Genomic DNA, 18,982 nt, shown 5'->3' on the forward strand with positions numbered 1-18,982 from the left:
TATACACTGAAGGCATTCCGGTTTGAGATCAAAAGATGAATATGAGACGATAGATCAGAAGTTCAGCTTTCATTTCCTGATATACATCTAGATGTGTTAAACAACATAGAACATTGCAGCTTTTGTGGCAGACCACCCAATTTTTGAAAATCACATCTATTGTCTCGTATTCATCTTTTGATCTCAAACCCAAATGTCTTCAGTGTATAGCAAAAACAAAAGAATTGGCCTTGCCGTTCCAGTACTTTCGGCAGGGACTGTATGTCATTGCCTCTATTTCATTACCTTTCTTCATTTAATTACAATAAAGGTCAGCTCTGAATCTCTTTTTTTACTTTTTTCGTAAGGTTCTATTGAACTGCGACTGAGTGATATGGTCCGTGCAGCTAAATCCTCTGAGCAGTGTAGCGTGAAGATGGCCAAGGACAAGGCCAGCCCACGCTTCTCCATCTTCCGCAGCAAGAGGATGAAAGGCTGGTGGCCCCTCATCAAACTGAAGAGTCAAGAGGACATCGAGAGGGAGGAGAGAGAGGCTGAACTAGAGAAGAAAAAGAAGAAGAAAAAGAAAAAGAAGCAGAGCAAACGCAGCAAGATGAAGCCAGAAGACCTACAGTTTGTGGACAGCAGTGGCAACACTTTCCTCTTAATGGTATTAAACAAGCGAAGATCACTTTATTGTTCTGCTATTATGAGAATGATTATGATAATTGTTGTTATGAATATTGGTTTCACTGACTGTAAAACAATCTGATGACATTGGTAAAGGCTCTCTTCTAGTAGGTACTCTTCACAATTTCTATTTTTAAGGGCAAAGTTGAGGCTGAATTCCACTTGGTGACTGCTGAAGAAGCTGAGATGAACCCTGTGGGCAAAGCACGCAAGGAACCAGAGCCACTAGATAAGCCAAAGTAAGAGATTAAGATGAGTGCCTATCTATACAGTCCTGTAGCTACAGTGATACTTGTGAAGATACAGTGAAATTTTCTGTATAGTATCATATCCCTTTTATACACTGAACCAAAAATGAAACTACACAAGAATAACTAACAAACTCAGTCACTGGCTTGGTGTGAACAGCTTCTATGGCTGTTGGAAAGTCTTTTCTGATAAATTCAAACTGATTCATTTGACTTAGTTTTCGAACAGCTTAGCAAACTGGCAACTTTGGAATAATAGAGTTTGATTTGTGTGAAATTATCTATAATTCGTCTCACTTTGTCTCTTACAGTCGCCCCAAGACATCTTTTAACTGGTTTGTGAATCCAATGAAGACCTTTGTATTCTTTATCTGGAAGAAATACAAGAAATACATCATCGCTTTGGTTATTCTGGCAATTCTGGCACTGTTCCTCTTCCTCATCTTGTACACCTTACCCACACACATCAGTCAGCTTATTGTAAATGGCTGAAGTGAGAGGAAACATTTATTGTGACTGATTTGTAAGGAAGATGGCAACAGTAAGAACCTATCTGCCAATATTACGCTGCTCAATATCATGATTTTAAACTATTCCTTATAGACTGAATGAATGTATTTATTCCCTAATTTCCTACACTAGATTACTGACTGTTGCTTTTAAATGTATGATTTTAAAAATTTTAATAATTTTAAATGTTTTTTCTCTAGTTAGAAATAATGATATTTCTAGTGAAATTAGTGTTTGCTAAAGCTCTCCTGCCATGGTATTTTTATTTTTTTTTTTTTGGAAAAATTGTAAACAGCTTGCACAGTGTAAAATATTCAAATGAAGTTGAAGCCCTCACTGAAATTAAAGTTGTTAGAAATGAGACTGTGGAATAAAAGATTCACAATAATAGATTCGTCTCCATGAAATGAAATGGATAACAGTCTTTGACCACAGCCTGCAACTGATGTTCATTCGGTTCTTTAAAGCATTTTGGGTAGTCAGGCTGCTCTTACCCCAAGTGAAATAGCAAAAATCCCAGCACATCACATGCTAATCACTGTCACTGCTGTGCTAAAAATGGTTCATCATCCATGTACCTCGTATCCTACAGACAATTTAGAGATGCCAATCAGCCTACAGTGCATGTCTTTGGACTGGGGGAGGAAACCAGAGTACCCAGAGGAAACCCCTGAAGCATGGGGAGAACATGGAGGCTCTGCACACACAGAGTGGAGGCGGGAATCGAACCCGCAACTGTGGAGGTGTGAGGTAAATGTGCTGGCTACTAGGCCACCATGCCCCTCTGCATCTAAAATAGATTAAGTCCAAGTTAATATACATCTATATTTATGTTAATATATAAAATAATGAACACCTCAGTTCTATAATTTACTGCAACTGGATAAAATAGAGGCTTTATTAATGGTAAGATCTTTCTCTGCTGTGCTTTTATATGCAGTATGTAGGCGCTCCTTTCATATGAAGTGGAATCACTGTCATTTTTCAGAAATATTAAAGCACCCTTCATCTTGTGAAGTATTTTTAGAGGATGAAGTGAACAGGTGCCAGGTTTGTTTTCTTGGAGCTGGCGTCAGTCTGGTTTATGGAACAATGGAAGGAGATTAAAAATGAGAAATGAATATAGTATGCAGCATTGTGATATTAAACACGACACATTAACTATGACACGTTTCTGCAGTGTAGACCTGACCACAGTTTTGTTCCCGGTTACCTAATAAACTGGGTGCAGTTATTAAAAAAGGCGGTAGTTGTGCGCTTTAGTCGGTTCCTCTCCGGAGCATGCGCAGTGTCACTTCACGCAGCAGCGCGAGGAAGCCGCTCGTGAGCGAACATCATTGTCCTCGTTCTGCGCGCGCTCCTCATTTACAGCCTCCTTCCAGCTAAAAAGAGGAAAACACCTCTGCGCTTGTCTTCACTCCTTTTTAAACACGATGTTTTACAGTAGCCTGACACAGATACCACCAGCTACTTTTTCGTTCAGTTTTTTCATGGCTACACCTTAAAACATTTCTTTTAAGAACATTCGCGTCTTTATTTTTTCACAAAAAACAAACAAGCAAACAAACAAACAATGCCTGAGTTCATATCTGTGGACGAGTTCATCGCCGAGACTTTGGAGGACTACAGTTCTCCAACAACCTCTTCCTTCATCACCAAAATGACAAGTTGCCGGAATTCCGTGAACAATATTGAAGAGGTAGGCTGTCGCTGCTCCTGACTCCGCTGTACAGCAGACATGTCTCTCTCTCTCACACACACACACACACACACACACGCTAAGCCCAGCTCCTCTGCCAGCTGTGTGGAGTGCTGGAGTGCGCTTATCTCGCTTATCTCGGCTAACCGGATGCGCCTGGTCCAGCTGTGTCAGGGTCCAGGGTTGAAAGCCCACCGAAGGAAATAGTATAATATGTGCGTTTGGTTGTATGTGTTACTTCGTTGGTGCTTTGTTTTCGTTTCAAAATCGAACTAATAAGTGGATATAAACTGGAAACGCGCTCCCTTTCATTCTCCTGTTCCGCTTTAGGCAGCTTGAAGCTCTTTGTCCACTCTTTGTTTTGGATTGTGTGTATGTTGTCTGCACATACCGGGAGTATTTTCTGTTATTTCCATGAACAGCCATTACCAAATACGCCTATATTCATTGTATGAAAAGATAATGAGGATGGATTAGAGGGGATGATGCATGGCCTTTGTTATGAGCTGTTGATGTTCCTCTGAAGGAGAGCTGTGAGAAGGCTGGATTTATTAAACTCACCCTTACACATTCACTGTAGTGCAATCCAACTTTGCAACCTTGTTATGCACATCTTACTGATTCCTTATTGAAGATTTGCTATGAAGCCTCAGCATAAACACAATCATGTTGTTTTCCAGTTTTATTCACTATTATCACTACATAACAGCGACCCTGATCATTTCCTCTGTTATATTTAAACTATTTTTATGTTTACTCTTAAGGGACAAATATCCAGCACATATCTACTCATCTCATATTGTGTACGTAATCTCTGTTGTGTATTATGTGTATGTTTATTCTGTATTTATGTCCTGTACTTATATCCAGTATACAAATGTGGGTTAATCCATTAAACATACACTTTTGCCCAACACACACACACAAAAAAAAATGTGGCCAGGATAAATGGTCTAAGTAATCCGATGTTGTGCCATTTTTGCACCAGATTGCAAAATGCATTCAGTGTCATGCCCAGAACAATAAGCATGGTGACTTCCTCTAATTCTAGCAGACATGTTATATTATCAGGTTACCATGGTGATGACCTAGGCTGTGAAAAGCAGTGTGAACTGAACAGTGTAGCGCATTACATACTTGATGATTTGAGCATCATCCGAGACGAGCGATCCCGTTAAGCCACCAGTGAACTCTGCACAATCATAGCCTGAGGGGTTTAATGCTTGGTTAGAAACTCTATAATTCTGTACTGATTGCAGAACAGCAGCTCTTGTGCATGTCTTAACACTAGCCATTATTAGAGACACCTCTAATCTCAGATCAGCTCAAATGGGAAAGTTCATTAGATTAGTTCAGACTTAAAAATGTCCAACATAAAAGAATTAGTGCTCATTCAGCTAATGCAGGATAATGTAAGAAACATGACTAAAGTGTTGACACTCTATGGTTTTGTTCTGGTCTTTGTTTAGAACAGAGCGATTTTGCTATGCGATTTTGGCACCACATTTTAACTTTGAAAGATTATTGTGGAACCTCTCTTTGTTTAAATCCACATCTGAATTTTCCATCAATGAGGAATATGAATGAAACAGTAAAAAATGGCTGATTTTAAGGAGCTGCCAATTTTCATGTCTGAGGTGCCCAGATTATGACATAGAAAGAGAGCAAAACAGTCTCTCTGATTTAATTTGTGGAGTCTCATTCCCTTTTCTAACCATGTTTGGGACCACATGAGTCAGAGATATAATCAACTGGAGAGACCAGGTTTATGCTATTATTTTATTATGATGTGAAATTTGATCTGTCTATAGGGCCTTTAAATTGAAATGTAGATTACATGCATTTTCCATTACACGAAATCAAATATGCCAATTGCAAATTTTTGTATTACATACACAAATATTTTATGGTGAGTTTAAACTGTTTCTTCTTGTATGATGTGTGTGACATATATGGTGTGTATGTGTGTATGCAACATATAATTGGAGCCAACGCCATTACTGTAAGAGAAAAAGGAGTACACGTTCAGGTCACAAATAATTTTAAATATTTGTTGAGTTTTAACCTGAAGAGTCCAATGAACAGTCTATGTGTGTTCTTTGTGTGTTTTATATTTATTTATTTATGCCTGACACCACATAGTATTATGACAGGCATACATCATAGGCTATTATAATTATCCACTTCCCCTTGCAAATGGAAATCCCCCAGGCTGTACTGGTGAGTTGCTCTCTCATTCCGCTTCAGTAGCGATCGTAAACTCTTCTGTCCACCTAAATGTTGATTTCTCTGCTGTCTGTTGCAAACTTTTCAAAAAGCATCTATTCATGATTCAGTAAACCATTCAATCTCTGGGTCAGTTGGTTCCAATGTCATGAAGTACGCTGAAAAATTCTGCACAGATGATAGTGGAAATGCTCTAATTATAACATACCTCCAATCTTACAGTCCCACCTGGATCCATGTGCACAGCCCTTTAGTCATAGTTTCTGTTTATTTAATGAGAAGGCACAACCTTACACTAATTAACTGTGCAGTTCTTTTGTTGAATTTTTTTTTTTTTTTTTTTGAAATTGGGACCGTGAACATACACATAATTGAGTTAGGCTCAGTCAGACAGGACTTAAAGATGGTGCAATTTAGTATAAGACACAGCTTATGCTGTTCAGTAAATATTATGCTTTTAATGGTTATTGCTATTAATGCTTTAGTTGGGTATTCTGTTCATGTAAAAGGACAATAGACTATATATAAATATACTAACATGTAAAAATGCACGAGTGAATCATGCCCAGGGTGAATGCTTTTTTGCGTAATTGAACTGAATGCATACAAAGTCACACTGAAAGCTAGATCCCCTGGTTGGCTTGAAGAACAAAAGATTTAACTGTGCTGAGTCTGCTATTCTCTCTGACCACTGTGCATGGTCAGGGAAATGTGAATTACACAGAAAAATACAGTCTGGAACCAGACATGAAAAAAAAAACATGCTTCAGTGTAACATTTCTTACAGGTACCCTGCCAAGTGACAGAGAACAACCTTGTGTAAACCTTACTAATGTACCATTTAAAGCATCCTGGCTTATTATAATACACTAATATGCTTTTTATATTTTAATTTACATGAAACTACTAAAACTGGTCTAGGAATATCTCTTCATCTTTGCCCTCATAACAAACGCAATGACCTATGCGTGTGCTTGAATATGCAAATGAGAAATATCCCACCTCCGCACCTTCTTTCCCTTCTCTACACAGTTACTGTTTTATTACCTACAGTATGCTGCACTACTGTCAACAGTTTAATTCATTTTGTGAAATATTTTTATCAAACTATGCAATTTCTGGTAACTGTGCTATTACTGATGAACTAAAATAGACAACACCCTACATGCACATTTAAAATAATACACCAACCACTAACATTCCTGGGTGTTTCTAAGCTTTTTTATATCCAAATAGAAGACTAACAAGCTTTACCATACTGTGACCTTAAACCACTGCATGAACACTATATAAAGAGTCAGAAAAATCAGGTTTCTGGTTGTCTTGAAGGCATTATTAGTCTGGATTTGCTTTGTTAAGTGATTTATAACAGTAGCCTGATTTATAACAGTAGTTAAAGTATACCATAACAACCAAGACTCGGTTGACTTAATTAAGTTAAATAATAGTTTAGCTATTATCACCTTATCCTCTAATACCAACCATAATCATTTCAAGCCACAAAAGAAGATCATTATCAGTTCAAAAGTCATGTTTTGGATGCTGGGTTGCAACAATATCCTCTGCAACTTTTATTTTAATTAATAACTCTCTTGTTTAACTGAAAAAAACAAGAACTTAAATGTTTTAGCCCATTTCTTCTGATTCTGAGAAGTATTCCTTGTTATTTATTCATTTTGACAGTTTACGGCTCAGAAGGATACTAAGATCCTCAGCTTTTACTATTAATTTTCCATGCAAACCAGGATTTTTCTGGATGTGTGCTAGTGAAACTAAAATAAAAAAAAGAAGATAGTTTATTTTCTTGTAGTGGTGCAGTGTTAAAGCCTTTTATGCACCTGTTGTATTTCCAAAGTGTGAACAAGTTTCTTCTCATAGTCAGTAAATAACAGGTTATGATAGTGTCAGTTTGAAATGAACAGTGGAAAGACTGGTTTACTCTGATCTGTTTGTTGTTCCACCCTTTTAAAACCATACAAAAAATGGCTGTATCTGAAGAATGACACTGTTGTGAAATCTAGAAGTGCTGGACAATGAAAGCACAGTGCTTCAATAAAGCAGACAAAGACCACATATCTGTTTACTGCTGTTGTACATACAATATATTCAGATACTGATAACTGGTAAGAGATATCATATAGCTAGTGTGGACATTATTGTCACCCGTTCATTAGTTCATTCATTCATTTATCTTCAGTAAGCATTTTATCCCTGTCAGAGTCATGGTGGATCTCAGGAACACTGTGCATGAGGTGAGAATACACCTTGAATGAGATGCCAGTCCATTGCAGGGCACCATGAACACGAACTACATGGGCAATGTAGAGTAGCCGATTCTTGCAGCAGCATGTTTTTGGGAGGTGGGTGGAAATGGGGCAGAGGAAACCCGAGTACTGCTCAGACAGTAACCCGAGCTCAGGATCGAACCAGGAACCCTTGAACTGTCAGACAGCAACATCTTCTGTATACTTGTTCTCCAAGCCTTCTAGTATTTAGGCTTTAAAATTAAGCAGGAAATCAACAGTCAATTAATTTGAATCCACTGACCTGCTAGGAAAGGCTTTTTTGCATGTTGGATTTTTGAAAGGCATAATTATGATGTATACTGTACAAGGCTGTGTGGCCTATAACAGCACACGTGAAACAGTTGCCTTTAGAGTCATCATGAAAAAACTGCCACAAATAAAGTATGTCTTTGGTTTCCTTTTATGTGGCAGAAGTATGGTGTGTGTGGTATTGATGCACTTCCTATATTTTACATTGTCCTGGAGAAAGTCAAAAATGTATTTATTGGCATTAGCATCAGTATGCACATATGCAGTGGAATGACATACCTTCAGGCTCACGCTGAAACAGAGCCAACAGTATAAAGGCTCTGTGAAAAAGGAATATGTAAAGTGGAATGTATTGAAGCATGTGTGGAAAAACAGTGAGCACAGTATATTAAATGTGCAGGACAGTGCAGGTTAGTTTACTGTAATGAGCAACAGGAACAGAATCAGGTAAACCACACTGCATAAGTGAAAAAAACAAACTGACAGCAATTTGCATGATTGTAATCTATTCTGAAGTTGAACATCATTAACAGCATAGACAGGTGGAGTACGTACATAAGTAAACAGAAAATCTGGAAAAACAGCCCTCACTGGTATAAACATTGTATTTTCACTCAATTAAGGTCTTGAGCCCTAGCTGCTCTCGCAACCGTTTTCTTCGTGACTTGTGCAAATGGGGCTAAGATAACTCAGTGATCAAATTCTTTTTAAATAAAAGTTATAGAAGTGCTGTTATACTTACAAAAAATGAATTGTCAGTATAGTACTAAATGTTTACAATACACTGCAGATCATGCTGTTTATACAGAGCGGATGAATGGCGGGGAGGAGATAACTGCAAACGGAAATTCTGTTCTCGTTAGGGTTGAAGTTACAGCTTAGTGGATATTCATAGTTGGTGACTGGAAATCATGAGGTACCATTTGCCTACACTGTTGGTAAGATGCACTTAAATTAGGTTCTATGCTCAGTTAAAGCAGATTAAGATGTGCTTTCAAAATTAAAACAGTCTCTAATGTTAATTGGAACATTTTTCATTATGTCCCACGTAATAACAATGAGGGTAATTTCAGCTGGGGTCTATAACATTGCTACCATTTCCTCAGTGTATTCTCAGCTTATGCTCCAGTTACATTTGTACACACATCAATGCATTGCGTAACTTCGGTTAGTTATAGCAAGAAAAAGTCTGTTACACAAATGTTACAACATGGATATTTACCCTTAGGAAGGCAAGAGTTTTTTGCAACTTGCTTGAATTGCTGAAACAGGAAATGTTTCTGCAAAGGTTTGTTCCAGGTTTTTTTCATTTTCTTTAGTCAGTAGACTCACTATAGTACAGTGTAGATACGTTCAGCAGGAGGCAAAGCGAAAAATATGCGATGTGGCCAAACAATACGCTCACGTTGCGTCTCAAATCAGTGTTCAGTATCCTAAGGCTGTCATGCATCATGCAAACTGTCCTGGAACCACCTGCTAAATGCACTCTGTATGATGCTCAAATTGAGATTGTAAATCCAGTATAAGGTGGTGGAAATGGTTAACCACAAACTATCACAAAGCTTGGGACTAAAGAATAATTGAGAGTTCATAAAGAAACAATATAGACTCATATCAGAGCAAGTCAACAGTGTGGAGAGCATTAACGTGGCTGCTATCCTGTTTGGTTACTAACTGGCTTTAATGAAAAGGCTTTTGTATAAGGAATAAACGTTTTTGTATAAAAGTGTGCACTTCACTGTAATTTATTTTCTTGTGGACAACTGCAGCTTCTATAACATTTGGAAAATTGGCAGTGCCACAAAAGTCCTGTTTAAATTTCTTTGTTAGATGTGAGGAAAACTCATCTATGTGTTCCTGACATATTTGCTATGACATATATGGGTTGCAAGATATGTCTGACAAAAGCACCTTAGTTGAAAAAATGTAGTTAATTAATAGTGTAGTTTAGTGTAATAGTGTATGTCTATGAAGGTAAATTTCAATATGCTGTGCTGACAATTCAAAAATAGCCCAATTCCATTCCCATCTTTTTTTTATGCTGACTTTCCTCCTTTTGCACAATTCTCCTTCAAATGCATACGTATCAAGAGGAGATGTGCACTTTATGCATTTAGGCTTCTTTGCAAGTTTCTTACATGACGTGCAGCCTAATTACTCCTAAAAAAAAAAAACCCACCTGCAAACAGCTTAGCACATCTGGCCCTAAGTGATCATTTCGAGATACTATGAGTGGAGTGCAAGTCCTGTCATATACTACTATTTAAATTATTATTACTGAACTATTGTGTTATAATAATTAACATTCCGAAATAGTAAGTTGTAATTAAATAATTATATCATTTGAACATTGTAATCAAACTATCTCAGAAGTCAAAAATCATGCAAAATATTTTCCTAGATCTGGGCTTAAGGCAAACATTTACTCGCAATGTGTAAAAGGACAGCATGGTGGTGTGTGTGTGTTTGATGCTCTGTGTTGGTCTGGCGACATATCGTATAATGCAAAAGTGATTATAAAGAGTACTGACTTATCTCCTTCATGTTTTCAGAGGATTTGAGACATGTATTAATGTGCCCTCATACACACGCTCCATTATCCATGTGTAGAAGATGAACACTGTTTATTGAAGCTAATAATGGGCCTACCAATTACAGTGACACTGCATTTGTTTTGTAGGCTTTGGATTGTGACCGTACAGTGTTGCAGAAAATGAAGAAAGCTTCCAAAGCCAAGTATGCCTCTGGTCAAGGTAACATTGCCACTGTTACATAATGACACATAATGGCTTAATTTATCCTATATTTCAAATTGCTGTATATATAGAGAAGATGAAAGAGCATTGTCTCAGAGCAGGAAACAGAGGACAAACCACAGTTACCAAATTACCGTGACAAGATGACACGCCCAGATGTTTCAGACAGGAATCTGATGCTTTAGAAAGAATGTCACTGCTGCCTGCTGTGTACAGTATATTTGTTAATACTGTACTAACAATAGGCAAAGCCATATTAAAGGGTTTTCACAGTATTCAGCATGATCGCGTTACAGTATGGCAGTGTTTCCAGCTAAAATTTCATTAGAAAAGATAATTTCTAATGAAATTTTAGCTGGAAACATTGCCATACTGTAACGCGATCATGCTGTATATATAGAGAAGATGAAGAAGAGAATAGACAATGCTCTACTTGTCTATTTTGGCTTCCATGTTGTTGTGTAAGAAGTAATGACTCTGTATATAGGGTATGGCACACTTTTAAAGATACATTTTTGATATTTTTAATTTATATTCAAAACTGTTTTAATTTACGTTTGCTTCCTCTCAAGACCACATATCACATTTGGAGCTGTATATCAACTCCATGGAGAAGCTAGCTGTCAATTTCCGCAACAACGGAGAGCAGGAAGTGGCTTCTGCCTTTAATAAGTTTGCTGAATTCTCCAAAGAGCTGCTGACACCAATGAAGAACTTGGTGAGTCATTGAGGGAGAAAACACCCTCTGGCCAGTGCTGTGCCCACTTTGATGTTAGTTATGGTGTGAGTTGAAATGATAGACCTTATTTAGATATACTTAAATTTTTAAAACTTCAAACCGTGAAGCTCCCAGTTCGCAGTTTTTATATACAGCTCACAGGCTCAAATCTAAGTCTTTTGTCAAAAAAGAGTTGTTTTCCACACTGATTCTTTACATTTTATCATCTTTCCTCCTACAGTTAAAGAGCATGCTCCACAATGTCAACTTCTTCCTGGACTCATTGGTTAAAGGGGATTTGAAAGAGGTCAAAGGTGTAAGTTTAAAAAGTCAAATGTGGTGGATGTGGTCTCTCTGAAATTCTATATCTGTTCTTGTATATAGTAAAGTTATAATGAAGGTTACTGTGTCAGAAAAATATCCCTTTCAGAGCTCCACTTATACTTTCTGTTTTGTATTTTTGACATACAGTCAGGTCCATAAATATTGGGACAGTGACACAGTTTTGGTAATTTTGCCTCTGTACACCACCACAGTGGATTTGAAATGAAGCAGTCAAGATGTGACTGAAGCGTAGACTTTCAGCTTTAATTCAAGGGGTTTAACAAAAATATTGCATTAACCATTTAGGAATTACAGCCATTTTTTACAGAGTTCCTCCATTTTCACCGGCTCAAAAGTAATGGGACAAACTAATATAATCATACATATTAGGATTATTTTTATTACTTGGAGGTAAATCCTTTGCAGTCAATGACTACCTGAAGTCTGGACCCCATGGACATCACCAAATGCTGAGTTTGCTCCCTTGAGATGGATGGCTTGCTCAATATGAATCTAAATTTAAATCTACATCTAGATTTTTTTAAAAGCTGCTTTGTGACAGTGTCTATTATTAAAAGTGCTATACAAATAAAATTTAATGAATTGAAATGGAATGGATTGAAATCCCTTCTAATTCTGTCTTCCTTTCCTTCAGGATCTGAAGAAGCCATTTGACAAGGCATGGAGGGATTATGAGAGCAAATTGTGAGTGCTCATAGCTATGCTGTATTTAATTTTAAGGTTTTGTGATACTGCCATGCAATATTGCTTACAGTTATGGTGTCCAATAGTCTTTTCCAAGATGATAATGAACTGGAAGAGGACATTATTGTGATTTATGAGGCAGCAGTATCATTGCGTATGCTTGCCCAAAAAAAAAAAAAAAAAAAAAAAAGAGAGAAAAATAAAACTGCTTTCCCTCCCTTAGGAGCAATAACTTGATCCAATAGCATTTTGTAGTATATGTCACATAGCAACTGGCAACTGCTAGACTCACAAAAAGAAGTGCTAATTACAAACCTTTTAGTGACTATTTGCATTTGTGGCTGTTGCCATTTTAGCAGGTTAAGAATGTGCAGGCAAATTAACACAAATTAACATACATGGCAGGTGCAGTATAACTGTTTTGTGCAAGTCTTTGTGTCAGCAGTGTTCTGTTCTGTAAAGCAACTGAAAGCATTGAGTTTTTGCACATTTGTTGTTGCCCCAGCACGTACATAATCTATTATTTGTTCATGCAGTAGTGGCTGCCCCTTTGATCGTATAGGCAACAACTCGTTAATAAATCATGACAGGTTTGCCAAGAAGTTTTCAATGGCACAAAACATGGGAAATTTTTTTTTTATAGGCTGAATAATTTGTGGGTAAGTTGTGTAATAAATTCATCTTACACATCTTACTTATATATACAGTATATATTTTTCATGTGTTGTTATTACAAGCCCTGCCTGCATGGAGTTCCTACTTTAGTTTCTTTTAGGTCTGTCGTCTAGTCTTATGATCTGGACACTCACTTCCCATGTCATTGTCATAAATGAAGAAACACCTAAAAAGGAAACTTCAAAAACTCCCACTGACTGTAAAGAACTTCCCCTCAAAACCTAGCTTTTCTTGCACTTTCATTGGGCACGCTTTTGAGTTATGCCAAGAATAAAAATCATCATAATTGTCCTTTGTGGAATGTTATGTATTAAGATTTATTCAACTATCAGGATCCTCTAGACCATGACCTATATAACGTCTAACCTCCGAAGTTATTTCAGTACCAAATACCTTTTTTTCACTATAAATGAATAATCTTTCACATGCATGTGTTCACGTACACAGTGGAGTTAGACTTGTGCATTGTCTCTCTGAAGCAATAAGATAGAGAAGGAGAAGAGAGAGCTGGCAAAACAGTATGGCATGGTGAGGACAGAGGTGAGCGGTGGAGAGATTGCCGAGGAGCTAGAGAAGGAACGAAGAATGTTTCAGCTGCAGATGTGTGAGGTCAGCACTAAATCTCTCTCTCTTTCTCACACACACACACACACACACACACGCCAGAGAGCCAGTGTTATGCCTCTACTGAATTATTTTATATAACTCTATTAGTTGCCTCTCACAGTCATCACAATACTATCTATCAATAAATGCAACTTATTGTATTTACTCCTCTTGTCCTCTTACACAGTACCTCATTAAAGTGAATGAAATTAAGAGCAAGAAAGGTGTGGATCTGCTCCAGAACCTCATCAAGCACTACTACTCCCAGGGCAAGTAAGGCGATGAATGTTGCCTCTATTTTGTCCATTGCATCACATAAACATGTATGTTTTCATTCCACATAGGTAGTGGTCTATTAGGCAATGTTTTGTAGGACACAATGGGCACTGTCTTCATCAGGCAATTACATAAAACTCCACAATTCCTGCAACTAGTTCCAAGGGCACAAAGCACTTGCCATGTATTGGTCATGATCCATCCATTTTGTGTACCGCTTATCCTACACAGGGTCGCAGGGAGCCTGAAGCCTATCCCAGGGGACTCGGGGCACAAGGCGGGGGACACCCTGGACGGGGTGCCAACCCATTGCAGGGCACACTTGCACACACACACCCATTCACACACTATGGACAATTTAGAGATATCAATCAGCCTAGAACTCATTTCTTTGGACTAGGGGAGGAAACCGAGTACCCGGAGGAAACCCCCGAAGCACGGGGAGAACACGCAAACTCCACACACACAGGGCGGAAGCGGCAACCGAGCCCCTAACCCCGGAGGTGCGAGGCAAACGTGCTGACAGCCACTGAAATTACTAGTCGAATGCTTTTTAAACAGCTACAGTAATCACATGGACACATCATGCTAATAAAACATCTGTTTATTACATTACACCTTTTTACCCATTTGCTTATATCATATGGTGTATTCTACAAATTGTCAATGAACGCACAGGGCATAGAAACATTACTTGGGGCTGTTGATGCGTCAAATGATTAGGTCATTGAAATTGAATTTACTTGTAATTTTCATGAAATTGCCCAAATTTACATAAAAGTCTCATTTAATTGAGTCAAAACCCCCACTCTTTTGCAATGCATGGCATGTAATTCTCATAAAGCAAATTAAAGGATATGAAGATGCCAATATGTTCTAGGGCAGCATCTGGATAATCCTTGCACACACATGATGATAGAGCTCAGCAAGTTTGTCTGTGGCCCCAGCGTATCCCAGGCCACCATTTTCAAGAGGACCAGGGATCTGGTCTCTGGCTTGAAAACAGCATTCACACTTCACCAGTTGTAACAAACTTGGGGCTCAAACGAGGGAAACGTGGTGGCACTGCTTTGTCTGTGGGGAGAGCTAACATCCAGGCCACATAAATGCAGAAGCCTGAACTGAAAAACAAAGAACTTGTCCAGATCCATTGCATATTGTAAATCACAGAAACTATTATAAAAACTATAAACTACACCAATAAAAATGTAACTGGTGCACAATGTAAATTGCTGGTGACTAGTCAAAGCTTTCCCACAACAGAAGACATATTGTACATAGCTCTACAGAAAAGGAACACAGAAAAGCATGTCCTCTTTGGAACTGAAGTTCATTAGCATACCTTTTTGTTCCTGTGCTGTCAGAAAAGTGCTGAGTGTTACGTGTGGGATGACTGATAATACCCGAGTTAATGTATTCCTGTGTTTTGTTTTGTTTTTTGTCATCTTCTGTCTCCATGCAAGACCATGTTTCATTATATGGTACTTTTGTAAAGAAGTAAGAGAGTGCTAGAGGGAGATGAGGAAAATGGTGGGTGAAGGAGGGAGGTGTTGAGGAGGGAAGGAGAAGAGAGATGGGGCTGCAGTAACAGCAAACCACTGGTGCTGATGGTAATTACATTGGTTTCCTTTGTCAGTTTCTTTCAGGAGTGCTTGGCTGCCACAGAGAAGCTGAAGCAGTACATTGACACACTCAATGGAAAACTCAGCTCTGTGAGTGCATTTTTACATTAATAAAAACCTCTCTTTATTCAAATGCCCTTACAGTAAGGGTTGCACTGTAGATGCAATCAGTTGTAGGCCCAGATTTTACACACAAAAGCAGTCACAGTGAAATCAGCAAGAGTTTTAGTGTTATTCATGGTAACTGTTTCTGAACTTCATGTTAAATGTCCCCATTTTAAAGCCTAATCATTTTCTTTCCTTTTGAGTAAAAGAACAATGGGAGCATGATGAAAATCTGTGAAAAGAGCTATAGTCTGTCACTCAGCTCAAAGTATTAGAACCCAGGTGCACTGTACCCTCTAATTTCATTCCGCCAAACAACATCAGGTGGCTGTAATTGTGCCGTTGTCTGTGTGTGTGTGTGTGTGTGTGACTAGGTTAGCTTATCAACATTCAGAGGACATCTCATTCTGCAGCTGCCACTAGCAATAAGATTCAGTTTGAATGTACTAGTGGATCAGTCATTAAACTCTCTCAGCTCCATTTTAGGTGTTAAATTTTAAATGTTTATTTTCTTTCTGGAATTGTTCAGATTTTGGGCTGAGATGGCTGTTTTGGTGGATTCATGCACTCCAGGCCAGTCATGCATTGATGGCTAAATGGAATCCAGTCTCATCCAGATGGTTTTATTAGAGATCAATAACTCATCTAGCATCAGTTATTGAATTTGTAATTTGGTAATACTGGCAAGATTTGACAAGATTTGATACACAGAGCAGTGTGAGTGATACTGCAAGATTTTGGTTATTTATAGTTTTTTTTCATTCTTTCAAAATTCTTTCATTCACTTCCTACTCAGTGTCAATCTTTAGCAAAACTGAGGTGCTGCCCATATATAAAATAGTTAAAAGAGTTCACTTCTGGAGTTATTTTGTTCACAATGGACCCAGCAGTAAAGAAAGGAGTGAGTGAAAGAGTAGGTAAAGAGTAGTAATTGCAGGAGTACATAGTGGAAGATGGAGAGGAGTGCCAATGTGTTAATGGAGAAGAGCCTGAGTTATTGCTTTATTTTGTGATGTTTTTTTCTGTTTTAAAATGTATTTTTTTTAATCTATATATTGTTTAAACTGTGTAGATCAACCAAAGAATAACAAACTACTCACCACTCCAAACTAACCACAGAGCAAATAATTGTTTACTCCTACTATAGATTTATGTAAAATAGTGAATCTGCATTAATGCCAACAGTTTTCTGAGGTGATTGTGCTGTGACTGATAAAGTATTCTTGCTAAGATTACTGAAAAATGCTTATCAGTTCTAAAAAAATCTCACTCCCTGTGGATCTCTTTTTTATTGCTTTGACAAAAAATTCATTCTGTGAACAGTTTTCACAGTTCCTTCCCTTGTTTCCCAATCTTTCTCAAACCACCAGCAAAACCATATATTTCTAAATTTTCAAAATGATGTTCTTTGTTTCAAATAGATAGAAAGTTTGTAATGCTACTCCATGATCTGATGATCTGTAAAACCCAATCATACTTACTTAACAGGAAATCTTGTCCTATGTGGGTTATGTACAAAAGAATGTGTTATGTATGCCTAGTGTGGGTTTATAGGGATTTCACGCATATTATGTATCTTTGTTTGTGGGCATATGTGTGTGCAGATAAAGCATAATCAGGATGAAGAGAAGAGGCAGCTGTTTTCTCTCAGGGACCAGCTAAGACCTGCATTGCAGCCTGAACTTAAGGAGGTGATCACTTACACACTTACCTCTGTCACTCAGCATAGGACTAGCATACATTTTCATTTCAGATTTCCTAATACAATTCCCTAATACATTCCACTGCACATTTTAGTGTTCTCTTATCTAGCGCTGTCACAACTTTTAAAGAACTTGATAATGAAATTTTATTCAGTTTCATTCGTAGCATTCAATGTTATAGCTTATCAATATTTTTAAATTATTGGCTGGTGGTTGAAATAACTGGTTGGCTGATATATCTTAACTAATGTGTTTTCTGTTTTTACATTTGCTGTTTTACATGTGTAGGTGTGAGCCTCTTTTGTCTTTGCAATAAAATTGGCAAATGGTATTTAATTAGTTTTGCTTAGACAATGTATTGATTTTTATTAAAGGGTTAACAATTCTAGCTTTTTAATGGGTTTCTCTGACTCCTCTCTGGTAGGAAAACACTGTTATTGGGTTCTGCATAGAACAATTTAGGGTTCTGCTGAGAGGGACAAACTGAAGAACCCTTTAGAATGCTATATGGGAAGTTTTTAAAGGAGTATCTGATTCAGTAGCCACAACTGAGTGATTTGTTACAAATAATATAACTTATTTTGTTATATTTAGTAGTTGGGTAATGTAGCCTATTCATAGTATATTGTAAACATAGTATGATTTTAAAATAAATTTGCATGAAGTTAGAGCGTGAAATAAGCACAATTTTGGACCAAAAGTGGGTTTGTGCCAGCAGATGTTGAAAGTCACATCGCTTCTTGCACCCATTTCTGGTCAGAAATAACAACTGGGTTAGAACAGAATCTTATATGCCCAACCAAATTAGCAATGCGCTATAGCACTAAGTTAAAGGAAGTGCAAAATTGTGATTTCCAGCACTAACTGTCAGTGAGTGTACATTAACTGTACACTCACTGAGCACTTTATTAGGAACACTATACTAGTACTGGGCAGGGCCTCCCTTTGCTCTCAAAACAGCCTCAATTCTTTGAGGCATGGATTCCACAAGATATTGGAAACATTCCTTTGATATTCTGGTCCATGTTGACATGATTGCACCACATAATTCCTACAGATTTTTCAGGTGCACTTTCATACTGCAAATCTCCTGTTCTACCACATCCCAAATTGGATTCAGATCCTGTGACTGGGAAGGATCCTGTGACCCGTCACGGTCATGTCATGGTGACCCATACTTGGAATTTGTGCTCTGCATTTAACCCCTCCAAGTGCACACACAGTGGTGAACACACACACCATGAACACACACCCGGAGCAGTGGGCAGCCTTTTTTTCTGTGGCCCCCGGGGAGCAGTTGGGGGTTCGGTGCCTTGCTCAAGGGTCTCACCTCAGTTGTGGTATTGAGCTGGTCATTCACTCCCCCCACCTACAATCCCTCTGAGACTCGAACCCACGACCTTCAGGTTCACCTTCGGGTACAAGTCCGAGACTCTAACCATTAGGCCACGACTGCCCCCGTGTGTGATGTGGTGCATTATCATGCTGGAAATAGCCATTAGAAGATGGGTAAATTGTGGCCATGAAGGGATGCACATGGTCAGCAACAAATAGGCTGTGGCATTCAAGTGATTGATTGGTATTA

General features: G+C 38.1%; 2 protein-coding genes across 2 annotated transcripts in view; both read left to right on the plus strand.

Annotated features, from left to right (window-relative positions):
* Positions 1–1,817, plus strand: part of fer1l4 (fer-1 like family member 4) — a 33,424-nt gene extending 31,607 nt beyond the window's left edge. Inside the window, exons 44-46 of the mRNA XM_026932971.3 lie at positions 348–649; positions 808–908; positions 1,229–1,817. Of these exons, the coding sequence (XP_026788772.3) occupies positions 348–649; positions 808–908; positions 1,229–1,409 (584 nt within the window). The 3' untranslated portion in view covers positions 1,410–1,817. The remainder of the gene's footprint in view (positions 1–347; positions 650–807; positions 909–1,228) is intronic.
* An 899-nt stretch (positions 1,818–2,716) lies between these two features.
* Positions 2,717–18,982, plus strand: part of unm_sa1614 (un-named sa1614) — a 36,909-nt gene continuing 20,643 nt past the window's right edge. The window contains exons 1-9 of the mRNA XM_026932895.3: positions 2,717–3,126; positions 10,588–10,660; positions 11,236–11,381; positions 11,623–11,697; positions 12,361–12,410; positions 13,565–13,694; positions 13,879–13,964; positions 15,604–15,679; positions 17,299–17,385. Coding sequence (XP_026788696.1) covers positions 3,001–3,126; positions 10,588–10,660; positions 11,236–11,381; positions 11,623–11,697; positions 12,361–12,410; positions 13,565–13,694; positions 13,879–13,964; positions 15,604–15,679; positions 17,299–17,385 — 849 coding nt within the window. The 5' untranslated portion in view covers positions 2,717–3,000. The remainder of the gene's footprint in view (positions 3,127–10,587; positions 10,661–11,235; positions 11,382–11,622; positions 11,698–12,360; positions 12,411–13,564; positions 13,695–13,878; positions 13,965–15,603; positions 15,680–17,298; positions 17,386–18,982) is intronic.

This window comes from Pangasianodon hypophthalmus, chromosome 20 (assembly GCF_027358585.1).
Source record: "Pangasianodon hypophthalmus isolate fPanHyp1 chromosome 20, fPanHyp1.pri, whole genome shotgun sequence".
Lineage (NCBI taxonomy): Eukaryota > Metazoa > Chordata > Actinopteri > Siluriformes > Pangasiidae > Pangasianodon > Pangasianodon hypophthalmus.